Raw genomic sequence first — 13,804 nt, forward strand, 5'->3', positions numbered from 1 at the left:
ACTGGGGTAGAAGGTGAGGGACTCGCAGGACAGGGTGAATCAGCAGGAGGCAAGAGGGGACTGTCAGGGGTCGCTGTGTCAGTCTGTCCTGGGTTCCGTCCCAGGTAGGGGGCCAGCCGGTCCCGGTGCAGGACCACTTTGCGCCCTCTAGGTGGAAGCTGCACCCGGTACACTACCTCCCCGATCCGCTCCAGGACCTGGCAGGGCCCGAGCCAGTGGCTGTCCAGCTTGGGGCAACGGCCTCGCTTTCTCTTGGGGCTGAAGATCCAAACAAGCTCCCCGGCGATGAAGTGGCGGCCCCGAGCCCTGAGGTCGTAGTTCCGCTTCTGCCTGACACCAGCAGCTTGCATTTGGTCCCGGGCAAAGTGGTGCGCTACCTCCAGCCGGTCCTGCAGCCTCCGGGCGTACTCTGGACCTGGGGGCACACTGGGGGTGTCTGAGGGGCGACCGAAGATCATCTCCGCTGGCGTGCGGAGCTCACGACCCAGCATGAGCAGAGCTGGAGTGCAGGCAGTGGAGTCCTGCACAGCTGAACGACAGGCCATCAACACAAGAGGCAGGTGGGTGTCCCAGTCTTTTTGGTGGCTTGCGGTGGTCACAGCCAGCTGTACGGCCAGCGTGCGGTTGAAACGCTCAACCAATCCATCACTCTGCGGGTGGAGGGGGGTGGTCCGGGTCTTCCGGATCCCCAGGCGCCGACACATCTCCGCAAAGACCCGTGACTCGAAGTTGCGCCCCTGGTCTGAATGGAGCTCCTGGGGGATCCCGAACCGGCTGAAGAACCCCCCCAGCAGTGCTTCAGCGACCGTCTCTGCCTCCTGGTCTGGCAGAGCGTATGCCTCCGGCCACTTCGTGAAATAGTCAAGGGCCACCAGGACGAACCGGTTTCCCTTCTCTGAGCGCGGAAAGGGGCCTAAGACATCCACAGCGACCCTCTCCATGGGTCCACCGACCTGGTACTGCTGGAGGGGGGCGTGCGACCGGCCCGGGGGTCCTTTTCGAGCAGTGCAGGTGTCACAGCGCCGGCAGTGGTCCTCAACGTCCCGTCTGCACTGCCCCCAGTAGAAGGACTGTCGGAGCCGCCGGAGCGTCTTCGTGACCCCGAAGTGGCCGGTGCCTGGGGTCCCATGGTGGGCCTTGAGCACCTCCAGGCGCAACGTTTGGGGGACGATCACCTGCCATCTCACCTCCCCTGTTGCTGGCTCCTTCCACTGCCGTTGGAGGACGCCATCCTTCAAACCCAGCCCTGTCCACTGCGACCAGAGCCCCCGGGTGGCAGTAGAGTATCTTGCTACCTCTTCCCAGGGTGGTCTCCACTGGTCCTCCAGCCACTGCAGCACCGGACAGAGGTCTGGGTCAGCCTCCTGGTGCCTCCTCCACTCCGTCCTCTCCACTGGCACCAGCGTACAGCACTGCTCCGTACTTCCTGAGGACAGCTCGGCCTCCTTCTGTTCCCTCCGGTCGCAGTGTGCACAGCCCTCCTGGGCACAGGGTCGGCGGGACAGGGCGTCCGCATTAGCGTGTTTCTCCCCGGCCCGATGCTGGATGGAATAGTTAAACGCTTGTAGTTGTTCTATCCAGCGGGCAACCTGTCCCTCCGGCTCCCTGAAGGTCAGGAGCCACTGCAGGGCTGCGTGGTCCGTCCGCACTGTGAAGGGGAGCCCACAGAGGTAGTGGCGGAAGTGGCGGACCGACTCGACCACTGCCAGCAGCTCCCGTCGGGTCACACAGTACCGACGCTCGGTCTTGCTGAGCGACCGGCTGTAGTATGCAACTACCTGCTCACCGTCTGACCCCGGCTGCGACAGGACAGCTCCGATTCCCTTGTCGCTCGCGTCAGTGTCCAGCAAGAAGGTGGAGTGGGGGTCTGGGGGTGCCAACACGGGGGACTGACACAGGGCCATTTTCAGGCTGTCGAATGCCTCCCGACGTTCCGGGGTCCACTCAAAGGGCTCACCCTTACGCAGGAGGCAGTGTAAGGGGGCAGCGATGGTGGCGAAGCCCTGCACAAACCTCCTATAGTAGGACGCTAGTCCAAGGAAGCCTCTCAGCTGGCGGAGGTTGATGGGGGTAGGCCAGTCTCTGACTGCTGCGACCTTGCAGGGCTCCGTACTGATACCGTCCTCTCCAACTCGATGACCCAAGAAGGTAACCTCCTTGCGCAAGAACTGGCACTTTTCAGGGTGTAGCTTCAGTCCTGCCTCGGTGACTCGTCGGAGCACTTCTCGCAGGGAGGCCAGGGCCGCCTGGAAGGTCTTCCCATGGACCAGCAGGTCGTCCAAGTACACCAGGCACTCTGTAGGGGGCATGCCGACCAGCACTTTTTCCATGAGTCGCTCGAATGTTGCGGGGGCGTTGCAAAGTCCGAACGGCATCACGGTGAACTGCCAGAGCCCTCGGCCAGTGGAGAAGGCAGTCTTGGGTCGGGCAGCCGGGGACAGGGCCACCTGCCAGTAGCCACTCCTTAGGTCAAGGGAGGAGAACCACTTCGACCCGGCCACCAGGTCCAGGGACTCGTCGATGCGGGGGAGGGGGTAGGAGTCCTTCTCCGTGACATCATTCAGGCGTCTGTAGTCGACACAGAAGCGCCACTTGCCATCTTTCTTCGGAACCATGACCACCGGGGATGTCCAGGGACTGTCTGAGGGCTCAATGATTCCAGCCTCCCGCATCTCCTTCAGTGCCTCCTCTGTAGCCTCCTGGCGGGCCAGTGGTTGGCGGCGGGGCCGCAGCTTGATGGGCCGGGCCTCCCCTGTGTCGATGGAATGCTGGACCATGTGTGTCCGGCCGACGTCTTCAGGGTTGGTAGCGAAGCTATGGCGGTAGGTCAGTAACAGCTCCCATAGCTGGGCCTGTTGCTCCGGGTGAAGCCCCTCACAATTCTGGCTCCAGACTGTGGTCACTGTGGCAACAGTGGGGTCCTCCATAGTACCTGGGGGGGGAGCAGACGAACTTGGGGCTGACGCGGTCGTCTTTGCTACTGATGGGGGCTTGGAAAAGGAGGGTCTCCGTCCCTGGCCGCTGGGGGCCCAGGGAAGGGCTGAGGTCCCCTGGGCTGGCATGGAGGGCTGTGGGAGTGGAAGTCCTCTCCGACGCTGGGCCCGTTGGAATGCTGTGTTGCCCCTGGGGGCAGGGGTCGGCGAGGGCGTCAGTACGCGCTGGCGTGGTGGGGTCCGGGAGAGGGCTGAGGTCCCCCGACCCAACGTGGAGTGGCGTGGGCCATGGCGGTGTAACAGTGGGTATTGCTGGCTTATTAGCTCCCCTCTCTTAGCAGTCTGGCCCTGACGAGCAAAGGGGTCCCGGTCACGGCCCAGCTGCCCCGGCGGGAAGGCTCGCCCCTCCGGATAGGCCAAGGCCAGGGCCGGGCCCCCTTGTAAGTGCAATGTCCCGGTTCGGAGGTCCAGTTGCCCGCCTGTGTAGCGCAGGAAGTCCAGACCCAGTATGCAGGGATCCTGGACAGCTGCTACCCAGACAGGGTGATGTACTGTCCGCCCAGCCACTTCTATGGCCAGGTTGCCCCTCCCTTTCATAGGCGTCAGCTCCCCAGTGACTGTACGGAGTTGAACAGTTGTGGGTTCCAGCTGGACCCCCTCTGGGAGCACATCGGGACGGACCAGGGTCACCGTGGAGCCGGTGTCCACCAGGGCGGTACAGGGGACCCCCTCAATCTGGACAGGAACATGACAAAAGTCCCCTGCGGTGGTTCTCCCGACTACCACAGCTGGTCTGTGTGGATTGCTGTCAGTGGCTTCAGGAGAGTGGGGGGGCACCCTCTCCCCGCTTGGTGGTCGGGCCCCAGCTGTGTGTGGCGCAGGTGGACGGTGGTAAGTATGGGAGACAGGATGGGGGGCCCACGTTGTCCCACTTACGATGTTTTCCGACGATGAGCGGTTGGGTGGGGCTGCAGCGGAGGGGCATCGCCGCTGTAGGTGCCCAGGTTTGCCACAGTCCCAGCACAGGCGCGTGTGGGGGGCCTGTGTGGATACGGTACGGATCAGGGCGGCCAGGTCAGAGATCCAGGGAGGAGCAGCGTGGCTGTCTGCAGTCTCCTCCTCTTCTGCTTGGGCTTGACGTGCAGTGGGCCTGGGGCGGTCGGTCCATTCTCTCCCCTCTCGCTGGTTTCCCCCAGGGGCCCAGTCACGCTCACCCTCCTCGAGCACAGCCTCGACACGTTCTGCGTGGGCCAAGGCGAGCTCTAAGGAGGTTGGGGCAGCGAGCCGGACCTGCTGGCGCAGGGCATTAGGGGTCAGGCCACGGACAAAGGCCTCCATGGCCAAGTCCCCTTGCGTGGCTGGCGGGTAGTCGGGGTACCCCCGCCGGGCCAAGTACAGGACATCTGCTGCAAGCACACCCAACTTCTCTCCGGGGCCTCTGATCCGTGTGGCCAGGCGTTGGCGCAGGCCGACAGCAGGCTCTACTCTCCCAAAGCGACGGTCCAGGGCCATGGCGATAACATCATAGCTGTCCAGCTCGTCTGGGCCCAGGTCTAGCAGCACCTGCAGTGCTTTCCCATCCAGGGCTGCCGCTAGCTGGCCAGCTTTCTCTGTCGGGCTCCAGGCATTGTTGAGCGCAGCCATCTTGAATTTGGCCTGGTATGCCTCCCATGGCGATGTCCCGTCATAGCGGCCTGCTTTTACCGTACTTCGGCCAGCCCCCTGCATCCTGTCACTCACACTTGCTCTACTTCCACTCCCGTGGTCGGCACGGGGCCCATCTCGGGGCCTAGCTACCTGGATCCCCACAAAACAGTCACTTAATTGTGCCAACACACTTTCGTAGCTGTCACCATGAGCTACATCAATAAACCGGAGGTATGGTAAGGCATCACCCGTCAGGCTGGTGATAATGCCTACAGTTTTTTCCTTATCAGTCCATCCTTCTAATTTCGCCATTAATTCAAACTGTATTAAGAACAATCGCCAGTCGGCCTTACCATCATAAGTGGGTTTGTTGATGCAGGCCCCTTTGTTTTGATCCAGCAGCTCTGATGTTGCTCCTGCGCACCGGGATGACGTCACTTCTTCCGGGACAATTTTTTTTACATGGACGCTCAATGCCCTGTGCTCTGCCCCACTTCCGCCCCACTGTGACGTTGCCTCCTGTTTGACGCGTCGTGATGCTTCAGCCGCAGCTCCGTCTTCGCTATCCCACTTCTGACACCAATGTAGCGTTTTTGTCAGGTTTATGAAGCAGGACTCACGGAGACAGTGTGGAACTCTCGGTCTCGAATCTTTATTTTAATAAACAGAGAATTCCTGTCAGGGTCCGGAATTCACGCCACTAAAACAACAAACCCTTCTTTATCCTCTATTGCTATCTCTCTCTCTAGTCGCTGTCACTCTCTCTCACTCCCCGTCTCTCCCCCCTCTGTCACTCATCCACCACCTTATATAACCTCCCCTCATCTCCCGCCACTGTCCGGCTCAACCAATCGACCCATGGTCTGCAGTCCCCCTTTTCCCGCTGCCAACTAACGGCGTGACCCGTTCCCCTTACAATACACATAACATAAAAGACAGACAAGACAAACGGGACAGACAACAAGTCCTGCAACAATACAATTGTCCGGGTCGTTACAATATTATTATTATTTATTTCTTAGCAGACACCCTTACCCAGGGCGACTTACAATTGTTACAAGATATCACATTATTTTTACATACAATTCCCCATTTATACAGTGGGGTTTTTACTGGAGCAATCTAGGTAAAGTACCTTGCTCAAGGGTACAGCAGCAGTGTCCCCCACCTGGGATTGAACCCACGACTCTCCGGTCAAGAGACCAGAGCCCAAACCACTACTCCACACTGCTACCACAGTGTATATACAGAGAGATAGACAGACAGACAGATAGATAAATACAGACAGATATAGACAGACAGATAGATACAGACAGATATAGACAGACAGACAGACAGATAGATAAATACAGACAGATATAGACAGACAGACAGACAGATAGATAAATACAGACAGATATAGACAGACAGATAGATAGAGACAGACAGAGATAGACAGACAGACAGACAGACAGATAGATAGATAGATAGACAGATAGATAGACAGACAGACAGATAGATAAATACAGAGATAGACAGACAGATAGATAGATAGATAGACAGACAGATAGATAAATACAGACAGAGATAGACAGACAGACAGACAGATAGATAGATAGATAGATAGACAGACAGACAGACAGACAGACAGACAGACAGATAGATAGATAGATAGATTAGTTATTATTTGTATTATTATTTTGTTTTAATTGATCAAAGACAATGTATCTATTGTAAAAAATAAAATGAATTATCATAATGGATTATCATTTTATGATGAAATTGTCGGTCAAACTAGATGTCGACTTTACAGAGTTCTGCCATGGGCAAAGCTGTATTAAATGATGTCAGGGTGCGTGTCTATCATCATCATCATCATCATCATCCTCATCATCATCATCACCCTCATCCTCATCATCCTCATCATCATCATCATCATCATCAGCCTTTTTCACTCCTCTGCTGGATGAAGGTCTCTCCGTGCTGCGTCTCTCATCCAGAGTGTTTACGTTGCAACGTTTCCTCAGCAGAGAGACTCGCTTTATTTTCAGGTCATTTCTCAGCACCGTCCTGCAACGGATAATTCCTCTATTATTATTAATTATTATTATTAGTTTATTTAGCGGACGCCTTTATCCAAGGCGACTTACAGAGACTAGGGTGTGTGAACTATGCATCAGCTGCAGAGTCACTTACAATTACGTCTCACCCGAAAGACGGAGCACAAGGAGGTTAAGTGACTTGCTCAGGGTCACACAATGAGTCAGCGGCTGAGGTGGGATTTGAACCGGGGACCTCCTGGTTACAAGCCCTTTTCTTTAAGCCTCCTAGAGGAAAAAAATATGCTTGAACTTTGACCCACTCGACTCCTCCAGACCCATCGCTTTCAATTCAAAACGCAAAATGTCTCATTTTTCAATCGCTAGACAAACACCCACAGCACAGAAACGTTCATTAATGAACAACATAATGAGAATATGTTAAAAATGATGTCAAGCTGGAACATTCTCAGAGAAACCGGAGAGGAACGGGAAATTAAAACAAGGTGAAGGCGATCGTCCAAATCAAGCTGAAGCTCTAATATTAATATCAGCACCACAGGGGTATCCGTGGATTATAAAAAATAAGAGACGGCCCTCTTCAGCGAGTCACAGGAAAACAATTCCATCTCGGGGTTCTGTGACTGTGTAGAAACTGCACCTTCGCTCTCGTAGTTTATGACGTCACAGAAACCCTAGATGGAATTATTATCCTGTAACTCACAGAAGCCCATCTCTCTCTCTCTCTCTCTCTCTCTCTCTCTCTCTCTCTCTCTCCCTCTGCTCTTTCTCTCGCTCCCCCCTCCCTCCCTCTCTAGATCTCTCTCTCTCTCTCTCTCTCTCTCTCTATATATATATATATATATCACAAAACCACAAAATAATTGGTCTCCCTCTTATTTCATTGATAGGAAAGGCTGAGAATGAGGACTGGATCAGTGGGAGACACAAAGACACAGAGAGAGAGACACACACACAGACAGACCAGAGACACACAGAAAGACACAGAGATCCTCAGGGCTCAGAATCAGACTCCTATCGCACAGCAGTGTGATCCAGTCCAGGTTTTACTGCTACCAGCTTGATCAGCCCCCAGTGTGTCTAGCTAACAAGCTCAGGGCGTGTCTGATTATTAAACTCCCAGTGAAACCAGGACTGGATCACACTGCTGTGCAGCGGGAGTCTGATTCCCAGCCCTGGATACGTCGATATTACAATACAGGGTTTTTTTTCTTCAGAAAAGTGTTTGCTACATATGGTAGGTGTTTTTAAAAAATAATAAATAATAACTATAGAAACCACTATAGAAATACAAAATATTCATGAAAGTTAGCTACGTAGGTATTTCCGTTTGGTTTTCCACCGCTACAAAACACAATGATTTGAATTATTACAAATCTCCCGTTCGGCTCAGTGGAAGGGCAGCTGGTATTTTGTATCAGAGATATTTTGCGGATTCACACACGCTTCGGTGAAACTCTGAATGTTCCCACGTGTTGCTACAACACTTGACGTAAGGCGTGTGTGTTGTTTTAAATTTCCTTTAACATTTTGACCACTTTTTAAAAAAAAAAAACTTTGAAATTGCATTTCCTGCCTCAAGACGGCTTCCCGTGTTACCCCCCCTTCTCAGAACTACACTTCCCATCATCCTCCTGCTCGCTGATCTAACCGAGACGGATTTGCCTGCGAGCAGGAGGATGATGGGAAATGTAGTTCCATTTCCCTTCAGTATTTATAAAACATGACTACGCATGAAGTGTTACTGAACCATTAAAAAGGCTTTATGAAGCTTCCTGTTAGTTCAGCGAAGGGTGATCAGTTATACTGCACGCTTTACTTCAGTTTTCTAAGTTGTTATTATTATTATTTTTATTATTATTATTATTTATTTCTGAGCAGACGCCCTTATCCAGGGCGACTTACAATCGTAAACAAAAATGCATTTCAATAATCACAGTACAAGTATTAATACAATTAAGAGCAAGATAAATACAGTGACTTGGGTTCAAGCAAGTACAAGTGTGACAAAATACAATTCAATAATACAGCAGATAACAGTGTCAGTGATAGTTACATCAAGATATGATTAAATACAAAATACTACAGATTAAACACTTGGTATTAAAATCACATCCTAGAGGCGTCATCCTGCACATTAACAAATTCATATTCATATTATTATTTTGTTCGTCTCCGGACGCTACGGTCAGTCGAGCTGTTTGGACGCGTTGTCCGACTCCCAGGACAGATTCTATGGACACCCCCTTGTCCACATTACATTTTCTTTGGACGTTTCAATGACAAACGTTTCCACTTTCTGAAGATGTTGAATTTTTGGTTTATTTTCGTCTTCCCAAGGATCCCAGTGATTCTGCATCAACAACGTGGCTTGATAACTCATGATAGCCCTCCATAGTCCTTCATTGCCCTTCATAGTCCTTCGGAGCCCATGATAGCCCTTGATAGCCCTTCGTAGCCCATGATAGCCCTTGATGGCCCTAAATAGTCCTTCGTAGCCTTTGATAGCCCATGATAGCCCTTCGTAGGCCATGACAGCCCTTCGTAGCCCATGATAGCCCTTGATAGCCCATGATAGCCCTTGATAGCCCTTGATAGCCCTTGATGGCCCTTCATAGTCCTTCGTAGCCTTTGATAGCCCATGATAGCCCTTCGTAGGCCATGATAGCCCATTCGTAGGCCATGATAGCCCTTCGAAGGCCATGATAGCCCATGATAGCCCTTCATAGTCCTTCGTAGCCTTTGGTAACTCATAGTAGTCCTCATCCCTTCTCTTCCACACCGTGTGTCTCTGCTCCTGGTTTCTGTGCTTCAATTCCCGGCTGCAGGTCCATGAGCTCCTTTAAAAACACTTCGGTCAAGTATCCCACAATCCTCTTGGTTCCAAACAGATTCCGTTCTTTTGTCCCAGGATTCCCGACCATCCTCGAGCGGGCAGATGCCAGCCTCCGTTTCATAAACCTCCCTTAAAAAACTCTGATCTCTTCGGGGGGTGTCAGTGGAGGTGATAGCGATGTTTCAGTGCGTGAAATCTGATCTGAGATTTTAGGCAGTTTCCCTGTTTGGTATTTGAAAAGCACTATACAGAATGCGATGGGGAGGAAGGCTTGTTGTCTTGGCAACCAGGTGTCCGATGAGACAGCGACCCCGAGGACAACCCGCTCCCTCACGCGTCCACAGGAGGAGACACAGCGTTTGTGTTCCACAAACTAAATGGTTTGTTTTTTTTGAGGAGAATGAAAACCCGCTGAGGAAAAGAAACAGAGAAGAAACATTAGCGACTGAGACAAGCAGCTGCTAAACCTACTTCAGAGAAAGATGAGAAAACAGCCTTTCTTTAAAAGGAGGGGCCAGTGATCCTGTTAATAAAGCTAACAAGAGGTGAGAGAATGGATTTTAAAGATGGTCAGCGCTCCTTTAAAGGGAGGGGCCAGTGATCCTGTTAATAAAGCTAACAAGAGGTGAGAGAATGGATTTTAAAGATGGTCAGCGCTCCTTTAAAGGGAGGGGCCAGTGATCCTGTTAATAAAGCTAATAAGAGGTGAGAGAATGGATTTTAAAGATGGTCAGCGCTCCTTTAAAGGGAGGGGTCAGTGATCCTGTTAATAAAGCTAATAAGAGGTGAGAGAATGGATTTTAAAGATGGTCAGCGCTCCTTTAAAGGGAGGGGCCGGTGATCCTGTTAATAAAGCTAATCAGAGGTGAGAGAATGGATTTTAAAGATGGTCAGCGCTCCTTTAAAGGGAGGGGTCAGTGACATGATTCAGACAGTCCCCCTGAGTTTCAATAATTACCCTTTTCATACAGAGGCGACTGCTCTTAATGATTCTGTTTCAGCAGTCTCTCCATTATCAGATTTCTGTGGAGAGGGAGAGGAACAGAATTAGGACAGCATAATCACCTGTGCTGAGCTTTTACTGTGGGACACTTTTACAAGGGTTAGTTTAGCATGTTTTAATATGCTTTACCAGACCTCTCTGTGATTTACAATGCTTCCCTATGCTTTACCAGACCTCTCTGTGCTTTACAATGCTTCCCTATGCTTTACCAGACCTCTCTGTGCTTTACAATGCTTCCCTATGCTTTACCACACCTCTCTGTGCTTTACAATGCTTCCCTATGCTTTACCAGACCTCTCTGTGCTTTACAATGCTTCCCTATGCTTTACCAGACCTCTCTGTGCTTTACAATGCTTCCCTATGCTTTACCAGACCTCTCTGTGCTTTACAATGCTTCCCTATGCTTTACCAGACCTCTCTGTGCTTTACAATGCTTCCCTATGCTTTACCAGACCTCTCTGTGCTTTACAATGCTTCCCTATGCTTTACCAGACCTCTCTGTGCTTTACAATGCTTCCCTATGCTTTACCAGACCTCTCTGTGCTTTACAATGCTTCCCTATGCTTTACCAGACCTCTCTGTGCTTTACAATGCTTCCCTATGCTTTACCAGACCTCTCTGTGCTTTACAATGCTTCCCTATGCTTTACCAGACCTCTCTGTGCTTTACAATGCTTCCCTATGCTTTACCAGACCTCTCTGTGCTTTACAATGCTTCCCTATGCTTTACCAGACCTCTCTGTGCTTTACAATGCTTCCCTATGCTTTACCAGACCTCTCTGTGCTTTACAATGCTTCCCTATGCTTTACCAGACCTCTCTGTGCTTTACAATGCTTCCCTATGCTTTACCAGACCTCTCTGTGCTTTACAATGCTTCCCTATGCTTTACCAGACCTCTCTGTGCTTTACAATGCTTTATTACACTGTGCTATGGGAGTATGTACTTGTAATGCCAGATTCTCACCACTAGGGGGCGATGTGGAGTCCGTCTTTTGTAAAACACTGCGGCGAGGATAAAGACACTGATGATGAAGATGATGAATATGATGTAGTATTTTCTTTCTTTAATAAATTCATAAATTACACCTGCAAAGAAAAAACACAAAGTAAAATAGAAATTATATATATATATATATATATTGTTTTTTATATAAAATAAAACAATATTTTCTGTGCTTTACTACACTGTGCTGTGCATTTACCAGGGAATACCAAAGCAGAAAATGGCAATGCAGTAATGGTTGTGTATTAGGGTTGGACAATAATGACATTTTCATTTATGATTATCGGCTGGAAATTCTCACGATAATCATGATTATCGGCTGAAAAAATAACATATGTAAAATGTCTTGGAATTTATCAAATTTAAAGCTATATATACTTGAGCAATATGACAACTGCCTCTACGGGTTTAGAAGAAATACAACTAGACAATTTTCAAAAAGACCAGCATCTTTAATAAAAGTTATGAAACAATGGTTGGTTATTATTATTAGTTTATTTGGCAGACGCCTTTATCCAAGGCGACTTACAGAGACTAGGGTGTGTGAACTATGCATCAGCTGCAGAGTCACTTACAATTACGTCTCACCCGAAAGACGGAGCACAAGGAGGTTAAGTGACTCGCTCAGGGTCACACAGTGAGTCAGTGGCTGAGGTGGGATTTGAACCGGGGACCTTCTAGTTACAAGCCCCTTTCTTTAACCACTGGACCACACAGCCTCCTGGTTACCAAAAAGGACATATAATATAACCAAATGTTTGTTTGGTAGCTTTTCAACTTTTGAAATATAGGCTACTTATTAAAAAAAGTGTTTTTAAAAAAAAAAAAAATTATAAATTGCGATTCAAAAATATCAGCTTTTCCACGCTGCCTACAGACGGGCTTATTACCTTGCGGATCACCTTCTGTCACTCCAAAAAACTGCCACACAGGACTGATGCTGTTTCTTTTTTCTAAAATCTTTTCGGAAGGTTTGGTAGTTTTTGCAGTTGCCATCGCCATTAGCTCAAACGTTTGCCTTTACTTGGTGAATCTTACGTCACATGTTACAACTTCCCACTACGCAGTGAGCACAGATCATGTGTTACGCCTCACGCAGACAGTTAAGTCCTGTCTTACTGCTTCAATGCAGAGTTACTGTTACACACAAGCATATTATAGTGGGTAACGGACGATAAAAACATTATCGATAATATCATGATAATTGATTATTGTTCCAACCCTAACAGAGACGCACACAGCTACCACACACACTGACACAGTCTAAACACACACAGCGACACAGTCTAAACACACACAGTCTAAACGCACACAGCTACCCACACACACACTGACACAGTCTAAACACACACAGCGACACAGTCTAAACACACACAGTCTAAACGCACACAGCTACCCACACACACACTGACACAGTCTAAACACACACACAGTCTAAACGCACAGCTACCCACACACAGAGACACAGTCTAAACGCACACAGCTACCCACACACACACTGAGACAGTCTAAACGATATCGTTCCCTCACCAGCAGGAGTCACTGTGGCTGTGGAGTTGTCTGTAGGACTCACTGTGGCTGTGGAGCTGTCTGTAGGAGTCACTGTGGTTGAGGAGCTGTCTGTAGGGGGCACCGTGGTTGTGGAGCTGTCAGTAGGGAGACAGGATCTCTTCTCAGGCCATGCTGCTGACAGAGGAGAGAGAGAGAGAGGGGGGATTATAGAGAGAGAGAGAGAGAGAGAGACTGGATTATAGAGAGAGAGACTGGATTATAGAGAGCGGAGAGAGAGGAGAGAGAGACTGGATTATAAAGGGAGAGAGATAGAGACTGGATTATAGAGAGACAGGAGAGAGAGGAGAGGAGATAGAGACTGGATTATAGAGAGACAGAGGAGAGAGATAGAGACTGGATTATAGAGAGACAGGAGAGGAGAGGAGATAGAGACTGGATTATAGAGAGAGGAGAGATAGAGAGATAGAGAGATTGGATTATAGAGAGAGGAGAGAGATATGAGGGAGAGAGGTACAGGGGAGAGGACAGACACACACAGGTACCTGGGCAGGTTCTTCCATTCATGTGACAGTCATTGAAATTATTCAAAGTTGTGAACAACTGGGCCACAAAATAGGAGGTGTTCCAAAACTGCACTTCAAACCCAGAGCCATCGAACTGAACGAAGGAAACAACAATTAGTTATTCATCATCCCTGTGCTTTACCAGACCTCTCTGTGCTTTACAATGCTTCCCTATGCTTTACCAGACCTCTCTGTGCTTTACAATGCTTCCCTATGCTTTACCAGACCTCTCTGTGCTTTACAATGCTTCCCTATGCTTTACCAGAAC

General features: G+C 50.0%; 1 protein-coding gene across 6 annotated transcripts in view; it reads right to left on the reverse strand.

The window, feature by feature from the left end:
- Window positions 1-13,804, reverse strand: part of LOC117407576 (PIH1 domain-containing protein 1) — a 56,861-nt gene that overhangs the window by 14,758 nt on the left and 28,299 nt on the right. For 3 of the 6 annotated variants that reach the window (XM_059020842.1, XM_059020844.1, XM_059020843.1), the window contains 5 exons: window positions 13,516-13,630; window positions 12,992-13,147; window positions 11,423-11,544; window positions 10,414-10,478; window positions 8,447-9,866 (listed from right to left, as the gene is read on the reverse strand). The exons of 1 other annotated variant lie outside the window; for it this stretch is intronic. In XM_059020842.1, the coding sequence (XP_058876825.1) occupies window positions 10,419-10,478; window positions 11,423-11,544; window positions 12,992-13,147; window positions 13,516-13,630 (453 nt within the window). In that variant the 3' untranslated portion in view covers window positions 8,447-9,866; window positions 10,414-10,418. Of the gene's footprint in view, window positions 1-8,422; window positions 9,867-10,413; window positions 10,479-11,422; window positions 11,545-12,991; window positions 13,148-13,515; window positions 13,631-13,804 lie in introns of those variants that run through there. 2 more of the 6 variants (XM_059020840.1, XM_059020841.1) reach the window with 2 other exon arrangements.

The sequence above is a fragment of the Acipenser ruthenus genome, unplaced genomic scaffold, assembly GCF_902713425.1.
Source record: "Acipenser ruthenus unplaced genomic scaffold, fAciRut3.2 maternal haplotype, whole genome shotgun sequence".
In the NCBI taxonomy this organism is placed as follows: domain Eukaryota; kingdom Metazoa; phylum Chordata; class Actinopteri; order Acipenseriformes; family Acipenseridae; genus Acipenser; species Acipenser ruthenus.